Source organism: Bos mutus, chromosome 1 (genome assembly GCF_027580195.1).
Source record: "Bos mutus isolate GX-2022 chromosome 1, NWIPB_WYAK_1.1, whole genome shotgun sequence".
In the NCBI taxonomy this organism is placed as follows: domain Eukaryota; kingdom Metazoa; phylum Chordata; class Mammalia; order Artiodactyla; family Bovidae; genus Bos; species Bos mutus.
The window spans coordinates 115495306-115514576 of record NC_091617.1 but is presented as its reverse complement, the minus strand read 5'-3'; the positions used below and the strand labels follow the sequence as shown (position 1 = coordinate 115514576).

Sequence of the window (19271 nt, the reverse complement as noted above, 5' to 3'; positions counted from 1 at the left end):
GAATTAAAGATTATTCATTGATGAATTAAGACAGTTCATTTCCAATGAATTATTGACATTTCATTTTCTTTCCAGCTAAATTACTTTGACCTCCCTCACTAGTAAAACACCTCCATACAGATTTCATCTGTTGAATTATAACAAAGAAATAGTCTAGGTACCTGGCTTCTCCCGTAACCAGTCAGCCAGCCATTTCAGTTGACAGTCGCAGATCCAAGGATTCCCATGAAGATAAAGGCTTTCCAGATCAGACATGTAGGTGACCATCTCTTGAGGGATGGAGCTCAGAAAGTTATCAGACAAGTATAGATACTTAATGAAAGATGTTTTAAATATCTGGAGGTAGCGCAAGGAGACAAATGTATCCGGATGAAGCTTAGTGAGTTGGTTCCCTTCCAAGTGCACCAGTCGGAGAGAGGTGAGTCCATAAAAAACCTCTGGGTTTATAAACTCAATGTTGTTGTGGTCCATATGCAACCGTGTCAAGCTCCTGAGGCCATAAAAAGTGTCCTTCTGAAGTTTTCGAACTTTGTTATAGCTCATTTTTAAGACCTAAGAATACAAAGAACACCCTTATTTTGTCAAAGGAATTACCACACAAAGGACAAGCATATTCATAATAAAACATACACTGAGATTATCCAGTCCTTGTGTGGATCCCAATTCGACAAACTAGCTGCAAATTAAATATGGGAATATCGGGGAAATTAGAACACTCATGAATAGTTTGTGATATTCATGAATTAATGCTATAATTTTAAGGTAAAACTATTTTACACTTATTTTTTAAGGACTCTAATTTTGATATATATATGTTGAAGTACTTACAGATGAAACACGATATCTCAGATTTATTTCAAAACAATGCAATGAAGTAGAAAAATAGTGGGGTGGAAGTACAGGTGAAACAAGTCATTTCCCCCCTCCTCCTAGACCCGGAAAACCACTGATTTACTTTGTTTCTCTGGATTTGCCTCTTCTCAATATTTAAAATAATGGGTGATACAATATGTGGTCTTTTGTGCCTGCCTTTTTCCAACTAGCCTTATTTTCAAGACTTACCACTAGTTTAGCATATAAGTCAGTTATTCATTCATACTATTGAATAGTAGTCCACTTTATACATGTAACATGTTTATCCATTTATGAGTTGATAGACATTTGGGGTTTTTTTGTTTTTGTTTTTTTAGTTTTTAGCTATTAAGAGTAATGTGATTTTAATTGAAGTTAAAATAATTTTTCAGTATTTCAGTAGCGCTTGGGTATTCTCCAATTCCTTCTCCAGCTACCAGCTGAACATATTCTTTTTCCAAAAAGGAAAAAATGCTAGTAAAAACAATGATTTCTTATCATATTTTCCTGATTTGACCTAATCTGTCATCTCTGTTGAGAATGCTTTTCTGGAATGCTAAGTTTCCTAATAAAGAAAATTTGGCGACATGGAACAACTTTGCCCCAAATATTACCAAACTCAGTGTTCATCAATATCTATTGGAAACTTGGTCAAGAAAAACAGTAGCAATGCTATGAACAGTAGCATTGACATATATACACTACCATGCTGTATGAATTCCATGAAGAAACTCCATCTAATCTGCTGACGATATATCTTCCAAATAATAAAGCCTGATTAAACCAAGTCAACATAATCACTTATCTAGACTTAAATCTATGGCTTTACACAGCCTTCATGTGGTGTGAAAAGACTCACCGTACACTGGCAATTTATCTTTTCTAAGGGTAGAACTGACAGTTTGCTTTACTGTCATCTATGAGGACCTTGGGGAGACATCTTTTTCTAATTTAAAGTCAGGTATGGTTGTACTTCTGAACAGTAGTTTTACTTTTTAATTTATTAAAAAATTAATAGACATCATAAATTGAATTAACTTCTCTAAAGCCTCAAGTCCTACTTACAGCAGACATACCAATCTTTATGCCTGATGTTTCCTGCATTCCCTTTGTTCTTGTTCCTAAGAGTTCTTCCTACTTTTTACTTTCTTGCCTACTGGAGTAGTAATTCTTAAAATATTTGATACATTCTTAGAAGTCCTCATAACTTAAATTTTTTTAAAATCAATGCAAAAGTAACGTGAAACTTACAAAATATATTGCTCTACAACCACTATGGAAAACAGTATGGAGGTTCCTTAAGAAACCAGGAATAAAACTACCATGTGCCCCAGCAATCCCAGTACTGGGCATATACCCTGAGAAAACCATAATTCAAAAGGACACAGATAACCCAATGTTCATTTCAGCACTATTTACAATAGCCAGGACATGGAAGCAACCTAGAGGTCCATCAACAGATGAAAGGACAAAGAAGATGTACATAAATACAATGGTATATTACTCAGCCATCAAAAGGAATGGAATTGTCAGTTGTAATGAGGTATGAACTTAGAGCCTGTCATACAGAGTGAAGTCAGAAAGAGAAACACAAATACCATATATTAACACACATGTATGGAATCTAGAAAAATGGTACTGATGAATCCATTTGCAGGGCAGAAACTTGTGGATGCAGCAGGGGAAGGAGAGGGTGGACCAACAGTAGCATTGGCATATATACACCACCATGTGTAATTTGGGAAGCTGCTGTATGGCTCAGTGATGCTCTGTGATGACCTAGAGGGCTGGGATGGGTGGCAGTGGGATGGGTGGGGAGGGAGGGAGGGAGGGAGGGAGGGTGTGTGTGTGTGTGTGTAGGTGATTCATGTTGTACAGCAGAAACTAACACAACATTCTACAGCAATTATACTCCAATTAAAAATAAAAACATACTAACTCAAAAAGATTTTTTAAAAATATATTGCTTATAAAAAGCTAACTTCTGTGTAAAGATAGCAATTATTTTACAAACTACATTCAATTCCCAGATGAACATGATTAGAAGTGGCCTTTTAGAATTACATTTTCAAGGTTGGGTAATCCCTGGGCATTGATACTTCTTTCCGTGAGCCTAAGGTATAAGAAAATCAGAATTTTCTTATTCTAATTTCCACATACTGTTCCACTTGAAATCAGTTCTTTGACATTTTCCCTTGATGTCTATGTCTGATGTACAGAATGTTAACTTTGGGGATCTCTGGGAACAGGTAGGTTTTGGAGGCACGTCTCACCTCATTAACTTGCCCCTTCCCAACACCAGTCTCACCTGCAAGGCTTGCAAGTCTGAGAAGGTCTTAGCAGGGACTGTGTGAATGCCGTTGCTGTGCAGCAGTAGTAACTCCAACTTGTTCAGGCCAGAAAAATCTGCTTCTGTTAATCTAACCAAGCTGTTGTACCTGAAATAAAAACATCATTCTGGACATAAGTCTGTCAACTAAAGTTCAAATGTCAAAGCAAAACCCAACAAATGCACACACACAACTGAATTTCACTCCCCACCTCACACACACACACACACCCCCCACTAAAGATTCCCTGTGCTCTAAGATAACCCAATGCTTGAAACACTGGAATTCATCAGATGCCATGGAAGGTCAGCCCCTTCACCCAGCCCTTGCATTCTCAGTTAAAACTATCCTACTCACATTCCTGGAACATGCTACATCCCTTCTCATTTTCAAACCTTTGTACGTTATGTTGTATCTTCAGGTTGGAATGCCCTTGACTCCAGCCTTCTCTATTTGTGAACACTGTTAAGACCCAGCCCATTCCCTAATGACATTGCCCCTCATTCTCCTAGGTGGAATTCATCATTATGAAACAATGGTTAAGAAGCCTGGGCTCTGAAATCAAATATTTTAGATATGATTATGAACTCAGGTACCCAGCTCCTGGGAGTAGGGCCAATGCTGGGTTAAAAAATAAAAACAGTAACCTTTTTTTGCCTCAGTTTCCTTGTCTATAAAATGCAAATAATAGAACCTACTTGAAACGGGTTTTGAGGATTAAATGAATGCATTCATGAAGAGTGCTTAGCTCAATGCCAGGACACAATTAATGTTAGCTGTTGTCAGTAGTGACTGTTCCCAAGACACTTCGTATGCTGTATTACAATTCTTAGTAAATTGTACTGATTATACATCTGTCTTTTCACTTTAACTAGTTTCTACACATGAATAATGTATACTGCATCATTGTATCCCTGGTACCATCCTTGTGTTTGGTCCATAGTAGGTGCTCACTAATGTCAAAAGATATTAAGTCTGCCTTTTCATTCATTCACACACGTTTGTTCACCAACCTTTAAAATACAGTCACTTTTTAGCAGATTTAATTACTTATGATTTTTTTAAGTATTTTAAATAAGTCGGTTTCTAGGGGAAAAAATCCAAAGGCTTAAAAAAAAAAAAGATCTAGTTAACTTTTCATATATATAGGAGGACATTTACCTCTTATGGATATTATCATAACTCTAATTCTTAGGAAGAGTTATTTTATTACTCAGCAAAAATAGAGCCAGAATGAAGCTTTTCTATAATCCTGGGGGTCTCAGCCTACCATGAATGACTTTGGGTTCTAGAAAAACTTTCCCCTAGTAAAAGCTTACAGGGAAAATTTCTCTTATTGCCCCAGAAAGCTTAAGATCCTCATGCACTCATTTCAGAAGGAAAGTATTATTAAAAGAATTGTAATTAATCTACCAAAGTCACAACTGTTTTGGGGACATCACCAGTGTACTCAATCCCTCCCTGAGAAGGAAGCAAGACAAGCGCCCTCACGCACCCTAAATTGATACGTTCCACGTTGGGTGGGATGCTCTCTGGGATGGAGGTGAGGTACCGAAACGTGCAGTGCACCTCTGTAGGCACGTAACAGGCACAGCGGCGAGGACAGGCCCCGCCCCCGGGGAGGGCTATCAGGCAGATTGCAGTGAAGGAGAGCAATAAGTTGGTGCTTCCCCTGCCTTTGGGCTTCATCCTGAAAAAACATCATACCTCAGTTATAAATATGGTTTGAGCAGAGTTCCAGTAGACCACACACAGTAACGGGTAATCTGGGACACCGTCCTGTAAGGTTCAGTTGCTCAATCGTGCCTGACTCTTTGCGACCCCATGAATTGCAGCACGCCAGGCCCCCCTGTCCATCACCAACTCCTGAAGTTTCCCAAACTCGTGTCCATCAAATCAGTGATGCCATCCAGCCATCTCATCCTCTGTCGTCCCCTTCTCCTCCTGCCCCCAATCCCTCCCAGCATCACAGTCTTTTCCAGTGAGTCAACTCTTCGCATGAGGTGGCCAAAGTACTGGAGTTTCAGCTTTAGCATCATTCCTTCCAAAGAAATCCCAGGGCTGATCTCCTTTAGGATGGACTGGTTGGATCTCCTTGCAGTCCAAGGGACTCTCAAGAGTCTTCTCCAACACCACAGTTCAAAAGCATCAATTCTTCGGCGCTCAGCCTTCTTCACAGTCCAACTCTCATATCCATACATGACTACTGGAAAAACCATAGCCTTGACTAGACGAACATTTGTTGGCCAAGTAATGTCTCTGCTTTTGAATATGCTATCTAGGTTGGTCATAACTTTCCTTCCAAGGAGTAAGCGTCTTTTTAATTTCATGGCTGCAGTCACCATCTACCATGATTTTGGAGCCCCCCAAAATAAAGTCTGACACTGTTTCCACTGTTTCCCCATCTATTTCCCATGAAGTGATGGGACTGGATGCCATGATCTTAGTTTTCTGAATGTTGAGCTTTAAGTCAACTTTTTCACTCTCCTCTTTCACTTTCATCAAGAGGCTTTTTAGTTTGGTTATTAGGGACCAATTTCATTTGCAACTTTTATGGTAAAGCTAACTACAAAGCCATGGTGTGTGCTGGCCTCATATGGACTCTTGTGACAAGCAGGGTATTTATTGCTGTGAAAATTCCTTTACAGATTTTCACTTCTTAATGAAAAGCAGGAATCCCTTTTACTTAGGGATTCATTAAAAAAAAAGAAAATGGAAAGCATAATGGCTATATTGTGACAACTGAAATACATAAAATTTAGTTCCTGTTTATACATTAGTTCTTTTAGACTTAAAAAAAATTAATTATAAAGCTAATACGTGTGCAACACTGAAAAGTTAGAAGTTGTAAATAAGTCAAATAAAATAAAGTTACTTATACTCCCCGCCACCCAGATATAATCAATAACATTTTGTTCTATTCCTTCTAGCCTTTTCTTTATTGGATGTGTGTGTTTCTGTGTATGTGTGATCAAGTGAAGTTTCATAATACATGTTTTATCACTGAGCATGTTTGGTTTTTCATTTTCTTAAACCTTCAAAAACACTTTTAGTTAGAGCTGTCATCACTGAAAGGATGAATAAATCTCTTCCTAATGTCATAAGTCATTGCCAAAAAAAGACAAATTATACACGTCACTGCCAAATGATGACCATAACGAATAGTAACTGACCAGCTGAGAGGGCTTGAGCCTTATACCTGCCCTACAGTGGGCCACGCTGACCCCTCACAGGCATGATGCTGTTTTTGCTCTGCTTAGAACATCCCTCTGCCTCTTCCCTTGGTCCCTTCTCCTTCTCACATCTGCTGTGGGGGTGGGGGCATAAGCAGAGAAGAAACATGCTCAGCTTGTTGGAAAAAATGGTATCTGGTACCCACATGTGAGGCAAGCCCAGGGATCCAAACCAAATTTTTGCCTGCAATTCAGAACATATGAAGATGTAATAAGATCTCTATTATGCTTTTCTAAGAAAAGTGATCTTCAAAGAATGGTTTCTTTTAGATTCTACCAGCAGCCATCCTTTAACTACAAACTACATTTAAAATAACATGAAATGCTAAATTGCTTGTATCTTCATATAGGTATAAATATCATGGAATTAGAATTTAGCCCAAATTAAAATCTAATTCTCGTTTAATCAGATGGCCACTTTTGTCATTGTAACTGTCTGGTTACCAAATATTTAAATAAATATGTGATTGGAGACAGCATTTCCACCTTCTTATAATTAGGCAAGCAAAGAAAAGAATAGGTTGAAAGCAGTTCTGTCGCTCAGCTAGAAAAACAGAAGTTCTGGGTTTGCCCACTTGAGAGTTACTGAAAAGAGACCCAAAAGTCTGAACACATGGGAGCGGTTTCCCATACACCTGAAAATGTATATAATGAAATAGAAATGGACAGTACCTGAGCTCTTCTGTCGTCGTCCTGAATCCTCTCCTGACATAGGCAAAGACTGAAAATCTTCCCAAGAAATGGAGAGTTGTACCCACAGCTGAGTGAGGAAGCCTTCTCTTCTCTGCTCCCCAGGTGGGCGAATGGCTTGACCTTTCTGGCTTACCGCAGGAGTACTGCTCTGAAGAGAGACCTGGAGGCGCTTGGACAGCTGCAGCGTGGATAACCCAAAGTCGGCAGTCAGAAGTGTTTCTTCATAACTGCTGTTGTTACAGAAACAAAACGCAAAGTGGAGGTTTGGAAGTGTACTTTCTCCTGCCTCAACAGTGCGCTTCAGTTCCCCTTAAACCTGTCAATTTAGGTATATCTATTAACATCACTCCATTTTACCCCCAAGTCCCAGGAGTTTCTCCTCCCTTAGCCTTTACGGGCAAATCTATCATAAATGCCCACAATAAGGGTCTCTACCTACTGACGAATCTTTACTAAGAGTGTGTCTTTTCTCCGGCAGCAGTCACTGAAGAGGTGATTTTTTTTTTTTTTTTTTTTGCTTTAATTCCTTTCCCTCGTCGGCCCTTGCTCCACCCCTCCCGACTCTCGCCCGTCCCTCGCTGCTCGCCTTGCCCAGACTGGGACAGAGGACTAGCTGCCTTCCCATGCCAAGCCCCTCGCTGGCGCGGGTATCGGTCCTCTCCTCTTCCCAGCAAAGGACTGACGGAGCCGCTCACCTCTCCGCCCAGGTGACCAAGGGGCTCCCGCCGCTGGCATTTCCTGAGTTCAGCTGCCCGGGGCAAAGGGACCCTCCGGAGCTGAGGAAGGGAAGGCGGGGCGGGGCGACGTTGACTTACGTGTCTGGGGACTGAGCCGAGGCTCCACGGCACACAGACAGATAATAAACGACCACCCAGTTTTATTTTTGAGAAGGCACGTATGCCTGCTCGCTTCTCCTTTCCTCCGCTTTTTTCTAAATCCTAGGATTTCTCAGGCGCATTCTGACTGGTGCGCAGGGCAGTTTCAGCCGGGGGACATTATCCACGTTTATCTTCTCCACCTGTTGAATGTAAGGACTTGGCTTTAATCACTGTGAGCTCTTCTCAAGTCTGAGGGTCCCCAGAGTTAGGTCTGAAGGCTGAGAGGTAGCGATGATAACCTGTGATACCTGCAGTTTGATTTTTGTGGGCCAATTTTGGAGAAACCTTTCCTGTTGAAAGGGATTAACAGCACACTGAGTTTAAAAGCTGTTTTTCTTCTGAGGGTGTGGTTTTGGGACCAGCAGCGTCAGCATGATCCTAGACCTTGTTAACAAAACATAAATGCTTAGGTTCCATCCCAGACCCACAGAATCAGAAACTGCAGGGATGAGGCCTGGGGTCTGTGTGTTAACAAGCCTTCCAGATTGTTCCCATGCAGCAAATTTTGAGGATTTTTGCTGGTTTAAGGAAATAACTTCTTATAATGACAACAGGGTTTACTCTGGCAATATTATTATAAGCATTTCCCAAATACCAACTCATTTAAACTTCACCAAAAAATCTAAAAGGAAAATGTTCATGTCATTTCACAAGTTAGGCACATAAAGGTAAGTGACTCACCACAGGTCATTGCCAGCTTGTGAGTAGAGAAAGTTGATTCAAACCCAGGCAGCCTGGCTCTCCAGCCTGAACGGTTAGCCACAAAGCTTCGGCTGCCTCACAGCCCACTTAGCCAAACACTGGGAATGCCCCCACATCCAGCAGCTAAACGTTCAAGTGATTTATAGTTAGTAATAAGTGAGTCAGCGGCCATGGTTGAATTATAGAATCGGGAACTCTGAAGTAACTCTAGAAGTACATGTGATATGAACATGGTTTTTAAATCTGCAGAGCTGACATGGTTAAGTTAAAAAGTCACATGTGATGTGCAGACTTAGACACTTGCTTGGGAAATATGGCATATTTGTGGGTTCTTGACATCCACAGTTTTTCTTCCAAAGCTCCATGAGGTGACCACCTCATGGCATCATACTCTTTTGTTAGTTTCTAACCCAGGTCCGGACTTGCAGACCCTTGCTAGGATGAATCACAGAAAGATGACCATGGCATGTTACAGGGCTCTTTATTTTCCCAGGATGGATACAAGGGTCATTTTTTGTTTTTGTTTTTTGCTGTCAGTTTTAAAAAAGAACTATTATTAGGAATGTTTGGTTCTTTTAAAGAGTTTTTATAAGAGATGTGTCTACAGCTGCTTTGTGTCAAGAGTTCTGCATGTATTTTCTACTTTTATTTAATCTGCCAGAATTATTAGAAACTTGAAGGTATGTTGGGACTAATTCTAGTTCAACTTGCCCTATTTAATAATGCATGCTGTGTGCTAACTCACTGTCCGACTCTTTGCAACCCCATGGATTGTAGCCTGCCAGGCTTCTCTGTCCATGGGATTCTCCAGGCAAGAATACTGGAGTGGGTTGCCATGCCCTTCTCCAGGGGATCCTCCTGACCCAGGGATCAAACTGGAGTCTCTTAAGTCTCTCTTAAGGTTCTTTACCACTATTGCCACCTAGGAAGCCCTAAATAACAACAATAGTAGTAGTAGTAATAATAATTATTGCTATTATTGTCAGAACATGTATGTGCCAGAGGCTTTACATGTGTTGTTTAATTCTCAGAAATATTCTCATGAGGTAGGCATTAAAATTATACCAATTTTCAGGTGATATTCTAAATAATTCAGAGCCAGAATATACTGTTGAATTAATTTTAAAACTCTAACTCCCCATTCTTAAGACCCTTGTTTCCCAGTTTCCTCCACTTCTGTTCATATTTATACTATTGAAAAATTTGGAGGGTCCACAGCATATGAAGGATTAAAGTTTGACCATTCTCCTTTATAACCATACTTTACAGTGTTTCTATGGATTCTTAAGGTGTATAGATCAATTTCATGCTTGAATATGGCTTCATTTAATGTTTATAAGAAATAAGTAAAATTCAGTCATAATAATTCCATTTTATATAAAAAGAGACTGAGGTTGACTAGGTATATGAATTGCTAAGATCTCACATTTGAAGTTGATCTGAACTAACGCTATACTTCTTGGACTGTGGACTGTATTTCACCTACACCTTCCAAATGGTTTGCCATTTTAATTACCTCCCACTATACCTAGTATTTTTCTTTAAATCACTCCTCCCTTCTTCTTTCTAAGTCTTTCCCTAAACAATAAGATCAGTAAATTCATAGGTTTGATATTTTTTCTAGTAAACATGACAATAAATATACATCTTTTTTACCCTTTACATCAGCCCCTGGGAATTTACATCTCCCCATCGCTATGTCATTTGCTTGACTTGTTATCATTTTTGGTATTTATGTACTTCTTATACTTCATCTCTAATATATCAACTGTGCCACTTTTCATTTCACCCCCAAATATTTCAAAGCAAATAATACCAACAAATCAAGTCTAAGATGTTACATCATATCAGATCAGATCAGTTGCTCAGTCGTGTCCAACTCTTTGCGATCCCATGAATTGCAGCACGCCAGGCCTCCCTGTCCATCATACAGCACCTGACAATTTTAAAAACTCCTTTTGTTTGTTTGTTTTTTGGCCATGCCCTGAAAGATCTCAGATCCCCTACCAGGGACTGAACCCAGGCCATGGCAGTGAAAGCCCAGAATCCTAACTGCTAGGCCACAGGGAACTCCTGAACTTATGTATTGTTTAAGAACTCACTCATATGTATTTTGGGCTTCCCTGGTGGCTCAGATGGTCAAGAATTCACCTGCAGTGCAGGAACCCAGGTTTGATCCCTGGATTGGGAAGATACCCTGGAGAAAGAAACAGCAACCTACTCCATGGGATTCTTGCCTGGAGAATTCCATGGACAGAGGAGTCTGGCAGGCTACAGTCCATGGGGTTGCAAAGAGTCGGACACAACTGAGTGACTAACACACACATACACACACACACACACATATGCATTTCAACAGATAAACATAATGTTAAAATTACTGTATCTCTTAATTAGGACTGATAATTACTAGCTCCCAGCCCTATAATTTTCTCATTAATTAATCAATTAATCAAACAATCAAGTCATATGCTTAGTGAATACAACAGCAGTGAAGTAGACTAAAATCCTGGCCGCTTATTTTGTGCAATTATATGAACTTGTCTAGTAGAGCAAGTGATAAGTGCCATGAAGAGAAATAGTGCAGAAAATGGAGATTGAAGTCAATCAGCATCACCCCAACTCAATACAATTGCATCTCAGCCAACCGAAGTTAAGCTGAAAACCTTAAGGCACTTATTTATCAATGAACAATTAGTATTTCAGGCTTCTAACCATTTAGACTTTAGAAAGCTATGTATGGGTACAATTTTGGAAGATTTAGAGGCATTTTGAAATGGATGGTCCTCTTGTGAGTCCAAAAGCTCCAGATTATAGGAAATATAAAAGCTACTTAGGAGGCAATTGTCATAGTACTATCTCAAAATGACAAATTAGTGGTTTTGAGAGTAAAGAAAGATATTAGATAGAGGAGGTATGTAGGGACCAGAATGGTTAAGAATGTATATGGAGAATAAAGGAGAAATAAAAGAGAAATGATGGATGAATTTTAACATTTTTCATTGCTGACTTCCAAGGACCCTGGGAAAACTAGGGCTGAAGCAGATAAAAGTGAGAGCCCCACACAGATGCAAACCTGAGAGAAGACCAAGACAGAAGAGGGAGCACTATAATGATCAAGTATCCACAGTTGTCAAGACTTTAGAAGCAGATGTCTATAGCGCAGCCTTACTGACTGTAACACTGTAAACTGATCACTAAACGCTACATGTTGCTTTTCTAACAGGTACTGTATCAAAGGCCATCATTGGTGGATATTTGCAGTTTGTCATGATTTCTTGGGAGAAGGCAATGGCACCCCACTCCAGTACTCTTGCCTGGAAAATCCCATGGACGGAGGAGCCTGGAAGGCTGCAGGCCATGGGGTCGCTGAGGGTCAGACACGACTGAGCGACTTCACTTTCACTTTTCACTTTCATGCATTGGAGAAGGAAACGGCAAACCCACTCCAGTGTTCTTGCCTGGAGAATCCCAGGGACCGGGGAGCCTGGTAGGCTGCCGTCTATGCGGTCGCACAGAGTCGGACACGACTGAAGCGACTTAGCAGCAGCAGCAGCAGTATGATTTCTTAAGGATGGGCAGGATATACATCTAAGGATTCTCACATCTGTGAGATGAAATCTCAAAAGCTGTCCAAAGGTGAATGTCCTGTGTGTGTGAAAAGAGAGTGGTACAATGTTAGTTGAATTCCACGGGCGTTTTCTAAGAGCAAACAGTGTGTGAGCCAGTACTTATGGGAAACTCAAGAGCATTATAGTCAATCTCACTAACAACCCTAGAAGTTGATTTTCGAGGATGAACAACTTTGAGGTGGTTTCTGAGGTCAGCCACTAGGAAAAGGAGTGAGGAATACAAAACTGTAATTATGGGTAGAGCATACACAATGTCTAATTAAGTCATTAGCCACTGTCTGAAGCTTTCTTCTCACTGAGGTATTCTGGTGTTCGAGTTTTGTTTTCCTGATACACATGGTAGGGATTCTGGGTGGAGTGAGTTCTAGAGAATCACATCCTTGTCAGTCAATGCCTTAAAAATTATGTTTTTTTTAAAGATTATTTTTTTTTATGTGGACCATTTTTTGTCTTTATTGAGTTTTTACAATATCACTTCTGCTTTATGTTTTATTATTTTTTTTGGCCACAGGGCATGCAGGATCTTAGCTCCCTGACCAGGGAGCTCACCCCCTGCATCTGGAAGGTAAAGCCTTAACTACTGGACCACGAGGGAAGTCCCTGAAAAATTATTTTTTAAAGCCAATGACTGCACTACTTACATTCTTATCACTCCCTTCTACTGTTCTCTTATCTCAGTTTGAGTCTTTGCCTTAATTCTATATTTTATTAGAATCTTGCCCTTCACAGATACCAAATGCAATATTTTCCAGATCCAGTCTCTCCAATGATAAGGAAAAGTAATAAAGCCATATATGTGTGCATGTAAATATATATATACAGACATACATACACACACATACATGGCTGCATTTTCAAGTACTTTATAGCATTAAGCACAGATAGGATAAGTGAAGGAGTTTCTTAGGGGATGGGTGTCTTGGAATTTTAAGATTTATTTTACATACATCATAATCACAAAAAATATAGATGTTTTTCTTTTTATTCATCACTATTATTTTAAGTCACTAAACATAGTTGTAAAACATATTAGACACTCTCTTGGAATAAGCTACAGACATGTTAGGACATTATGAAAGAACAAAGATTTATGTGGAAAGATTCAGTAAAAAAAGATTCCAAAGACCACAATCATCACACAGTTACTCTATTTTTTCACTTCTTCCAATACAGAATTTTATTAACACACTCTGAGAACAATCACGGAATGCAGAAGAAAGTCTATGGTTTTAGAGCAGAGTTAGAAAATTTTTTCTGCAAAGGGCAAGATAGTATGTTAGGCTCTGTTGGTTATAGAGTTTCTATCACAAGCACGCAATTCTGTCACTGTTGTGAAAGCGACCACAGACATTATGTGAATGAATAAGCAGGGCTGCGTTTCAATAAAATTTCATTTATAACCACTGAAGTTTGAATTTCATATAATTTTTATGATATATCATAACGCTACTACTCTTTCGGTTTTGTTTCAATCATTAAAAATATTCCTAACTTAAACACTGTACAGAAACATGCAATGGGCTGGTTTGACCAGTGTTAGTACTCCTGTTTTAGAGCTAAGCATCCCCACTGGGTCCTCTATGGTGGAGAGGTGATCTGATCTGAATCCAAGCATTCAGTGTCACATTAAACTGATCTGACTTATCAAATACAAAAGGGAAGAGTTTGAGGGTTTTCTTTCACTTCAATGTCTGGAATTAAATGGCCAAACATGATTTAAGAGGTTTATCTTCAGCAGTCAAAAGTTACTTTCTGGATGGATAATAGGTGTTTTGTAATTTGGAATTTCTTCATGGAATATTCTGTGCTAATCTTGCCAGAATACAGCAGTGACATACTCCAGCACTGTTGAGATTCTGACATATTACTTAACAGGATGCCTAACTAGACATAATTTAAAACCACAGTTCACAAGTAAATGCCCCTTTTCTTCTTGGAGTTCTGTATTTAGGAAAGAGAGAATTTACTTGTGATCATTATGAGATGATTTAAACTCCAATGCTCTATAAGAATAAAACATTTTGCATTTGAAAAGGACAAATTCTAAGAGTTAAAAGGACAGCCAAGGCCCACCCTTAGGGACTGAAAAAGAGTGTGCTATGGAAGGAAAAATGTAAGTGATGGGATGAAGTCATAGAGGCAGCTTTGGATGAGATAAAGCCCTTTCATATTAAATTACACTGATATATGTTCAGGGAAGGTTAGCCTAAACCGAAAATATCAAGAGTAAGACTAATCAAATACACAAGAAGAGGTATTTAATTTGCTATTATCTCCCAACACCTGAACTCTCAGGCAAATACTCTTTAAAGTTTTTATCTTATTTTTGTGCTAAATCTAAGTTAGGAAAGCTATGTCTGCAAATTATAGCAGGAAGACTTTTCCATATCACATAGTTCAGATCAAAGAAATACTAGCTGCTGCAGTTCTAAGAGTTGAGAGAGCTGAAGTTGAAAGCATTCAAATAGATGAATTTTTCTTTCCTGTATAAAAATTAAATACAATACTGGAAGGAAAGTAGGATGTTGGCCATTCATAAGCTGGGATAGATTCACTGCAGGTCTTGATGAGGAAAATAGAAACTGGGTGACTCCTGCTGCTGCTGCTAAGTCGCTTCAGTCGTGTCCGACTCTGTGCGACCCCATAGACGGCAGCCCATGAGGCTCCCCCATCCCTGGGATTCTTCAGGCAAGAACACTGGAGTGAGTTGCCATTTCCTTCTCCAATGCATGAAAGTGAAAAGTGAAAGTGAAGATGCTCAGTTGTATCCGACTCTTAGCGATCCCATGGACTGTAGCCTACCAGACTCCTCCGTCCATGGGATTTTCCAGGCAAGAGTACTGGAGTGGGGTGCCATTGTGACTCCTACATATATCTAAACCAGTTGTTCTTTCTGGCTAACATGAAAACAGAAAGTTTAAATGTCTTTTAATTAGTTTTATTTTCTACTCTTTTATAGTTTTAAATCTGTCCCTCAAAGGAATATAACTGAGTAGTCTACTTACAACTCACTGTTTAAATTCTCCACTTAATAGGTATAATATAGCATGGGAAACTCCTGGCTAATTTTACAGACATGTACACAGGACAGTTCATGAGTTAGCACAGTGGTTAAACATATCCTCCATTAAAACAAAAACACAGAACAGAGCTTTCCTTGTTAGGACCAAGAGTTTTTATTGGGATCTAAGAGCTCTAAATGTATAGCTTGTAAATATGTCACTTTCTAACAATGTCAGGGAATATGGAAAGCACACCTATAAAGTGATCTCAGAGTCTGGATAGAGGTCCATTACCTATAATTTTTTTTTTTATTGGGGTATAGTTGCTTTACAATATTGTGTTAATATATGCTGTATAATGAAGTGAATCAGCTATCCATATACATATATCCCTTCCCTCTTGGACCTCCCTCCAATTCCCCCTACATCCCACCCATCTAGGTCACCAGAGAACACTAAGCTTAGCACCCTGTGCTATGTAACATATTCCCACTAGCTGTATTTTACACATGGTAGTGTAAACATGTCAAATAATAAAAAAATACACACACGCACTCCAGTGTTCACTGTAGCACTGTTTACAATAGCCAGGACATGGCAGCAACCTAAACGTCCATCAACAGAGAACCACATCGATAAAGATGTGGTATGTATATACAATGAAATATTACTTAGCCATTAAAAGGAACAAAATCAGCTCATTTGTAGATGTGGATAGATCTAGAGACAGTCATACAGGATGAAGTCGGAAAGAGAAATACCTATAAATTATTATACATATTGTGTTTTGCATCTTCCTCTTCAATGCCATCATTACCTGCATCAGTGACTCACCATGTAGCATGCACTCTACAGAAAGAGTTATATTATGAAGAAGCATAGTCTTTGCTTTGAGGAGTTAATATCCAGTGAAGAGAACAAGACAAAGGAGCAATTATCACCTTTATCACTTTATCACACTTACCTGTAGAGGAGTATACACCTAAATGACCATGTATGAAGATGGCCATATGTTTATTGTTGCTTTGTTTAAAAAAAAAAAAAATGCCTGTTCAGGGAAGTGGCCAGGATGGTGGAGTAGGAAGACCCTAGCTCATCTCCTCTCACAGACATGGCAAAATTACAACTATTCACAGAGCAACTATTGATGAAAATGACCTAAACAGTAGCAGAAATGATCTACAATTAAAGATAAAAAGGAGGAACAATAACAAGATGGGTAAGAAGACTATAAAGACAGTATAGTCTTTATATTCAAGTATAGTCAAGACTCATATCCGTAGGTGGGTGACCCACAAATGGGAGGATAATTACAGTTGCAGAGGTTCTCCCAGAGGAATGAGGAGTCCAAGCCACACATTAGGCTCCCCACCTTGGGGCTTCCGGCACTGGGAAGATGAACATCAGAACATTTGGCTCTGAAGGCAAACAGGGCTTACTCTTGGGAGAGCCATAGAGCTGGAGGAAATATAAAACTCCACTCTTAAAGGGTGCACACAAAATGTCATATGCTGAAACCTAGGCAAGAAACAGCAGTTTGAGAGAAGCCCGTGGGTCAGACTCATTTGCTGATCTTGGAGACTCCCAGAGAGGCAACTAGAGCTCACTTTGGGGGACACAGATGCTAACAGCAGGCATTATAGGGAGCTCATTCTACCATGAAGACATTAATGCTGGCAAGCACCATTTTAGAGTTGTCCCTCTAGCTTATTAGCACTGGGGCCTGGCCCCACCCACCAGTGACAGAACCAATACTTGGATGCCTTGGGTCAAGCAGCTAGCTGGGCAGGGGCACAGCCACATCCACCACCAGGCCAGCTGCATTCGGACTCCTGAGCCCCCAGCTGCCACCAGGATGTGACCCATTCTCAGAGGGCCCAGGACCCAGTCTTGCCCACCAGTGCACCAGCACTAGAACCAGGACCACCTAGGCCCTGGCCGCACCCAGTAGCAGGCTAGCATCAGCTCTGGGGCATCTTGGGCCCCTCAGCTGGTGCCCAAGGGTCTGACCCCACCTACAGTGGGTGACAGGCTGACACCAGCTTCAGGTTCACTGGACACTGCAGCCAGCCATATCAGGAACTAGCCCACTCACCAGCAGCCAAAACCATCTCCAGGAACCCCCAAGGCCAGAGACCACAAGATCCAGCTCCATTCACCAGTGAGCTGGCACCAGCCCAGGGACCCCTGTACTTGACCTGGGTATTAGTGGGCTGAAATCAACTGTGGAACCCCAAGGAGCCTGCATCCAAAGACCCCAGAATTCAGCTCCACCCAATAGTGAGCCAGCACTAGCCTCAGGATCCCTATAATCCTGCAGCCAGAAACCTTGGGACACAGCTACACACACCACTGGCTGATACTAGCAGTGGAACAAGCCTCACTCACTAGAAGGTAGGCACAAACTCTCTAGGGCCCTGCAACTAGAGACACTGGGACCAGGCTCCACCCACCAGTGAGCTACCCAGAGGCTACCCAGGCCCACTCACCTATGGGTCATCATCATCTCCAGATGCCTGGGTCCTGAAACCAAAGACCCCAGGTCTCAGCTCCACCTACCAGAGGACCAGTACTATTTCCAAGACCTACCCCCATCCCCCCCCCCTACTAGCAGACTGATACTAGCTTTAAGACACCTTAGGATCATTATCCAGCCAGGATCCAGCCCCACTCACCAGCCCACCAACATCAGCTTTTAGACACCCAGACCCTGCAGCCAGCTATGTCAGGAACCCACCCCATTCATCACAGGCCAACAGTACATCAGGCCGCCTGGATCCACATCACCAATCCTAAGACCCGACTCTACCCACCACCCCTAGGCTTCAGGAACTCTGAACCAGCTCTTTTGTGACAGAGCTCCACTCACCACCAGTGGCCAGTAGCCTCTTCACATGGCAGGGTCTGACAACTAACCAGACTGAGGGCAGCCATGCTAACTGGGCTTCCCATGGTAGTCAACCACCTATAACAGAAAGACCCAAGAAGCCCACATAGGGCTACCCCTAGAGCACATAGTTCTGATGACTAGAGGGGGAGTACACTGCTGGGACACGTGTCTCCTTTGTTCTCCAAAACTGGAAAATGTAACCAACCTACCAACTACATAGAAATATAAACAGTGAATTAGGTAAAATGAGTCAATAGAGGAATATGTTTCTAACAAAGGAACAAGATAAAACCTTAACAGAATGAAATGAAGTCAAAATAAGAAATCTACCCAACAAAGAATTCAAAGCAATAATCATAAAAATGCTCAAAGGCCTCAGGCAAAGATTGAACGAACACAGTGAAACTGTACAAAGAGCTAGAAGACATAAAGAAGAACCAAAAAGAGCTGAAGAATATAACTGAAATTAAAAATACCCTAGAAGGAATCAACAGTAGACTAGATGATAAAGAAGAATGGATAAGCAAACTAAAAGATGCAGGTTCAGTGGAAATCACTGAAACTGAACAGAAAAAAAACGAATACAGTTAAGTTCCCTACATATGAACCTTCAAGTTGCAAATTTTCGAAGATGTGAAAGTGCACTTACATATGCAGTCATGTGAGTTAGTTCACATGTTTGGTGTACACTGTCACGTGTATGCATTCTCTACAAGTGGTTGTGCATTTGTGTACTTTACTGCATAGTACTGTACAAAATACAGTAGTTCCATATCTTTATTTCAAGCCCAGGATGTCTGAAAGCAAGTGTAAAAGCAGCGGTGATGTGGCTGATAATACTGTACTTTTTAGGGTACTGTATTGTAAGAGTAAAAATATTTTGGGGGTGTTTGTTTTTATGTATTATTTGTGTCAGAAGTATGATAAAACTATTACAGTATAGTACTGTAGAGCCAGTTTTGTTAGTTGGGTATGTAGGCTAACTTTGTTGGACTTATGAACAAATCGGACTTACCAATATATTCTTGGAATGAAACGTATTGGTATGTAGGGGACATA

General features: G+C 40.5%; 1 protein-coding gene across 4 annotated transcripts in view; it reads right to left on the bottom strand.

The window, feature by feature from the left end:
• The window catches only part of IGSF10 (immunoglobulin superfamily member 10), a 28833-nt gene extending 20053 nt beyond the window's left edge, over window positions 1-8780 (bottom strand). The window contains exons 1-6 of one of the 4 annotated variants that reach the window (XM_070374700.1): window positions 8668-8780; window positions 7924-8126; window positions 7088-7338; window positions 4678-4872; window positions 3161-3290; window positions 162-552 (exon numbers count right to left, since the gene is read on the bottom strand). In XM_070374700.1, the coding sequence (XP_070230801.1) occupies window positions 162-552; window positions 3161-3290; window positions 4678-4871 (715 nt within the window). In that variant the 5' untranslated portion in view covers window position 4872; window positions 7088-7338; window positions 7924-8126; window positions 8668-8780. Of the gene's footprint in view, window positions 1-161; window positions 553-3160; window positions 3291-4677; window positions 4873-7087; window positions 7339-7803; window positions 7899-7923; window positions 8256-8667 lie in introns of those variants that run through there. The other 3 variants (XM_070374711.1, XM_005904784.3, XM_070374708.1) reach the window with 3 other exon arrangements.
• Between the last annotated feature and the right edge of the window lie 10491 nt (window positions 8781-19271).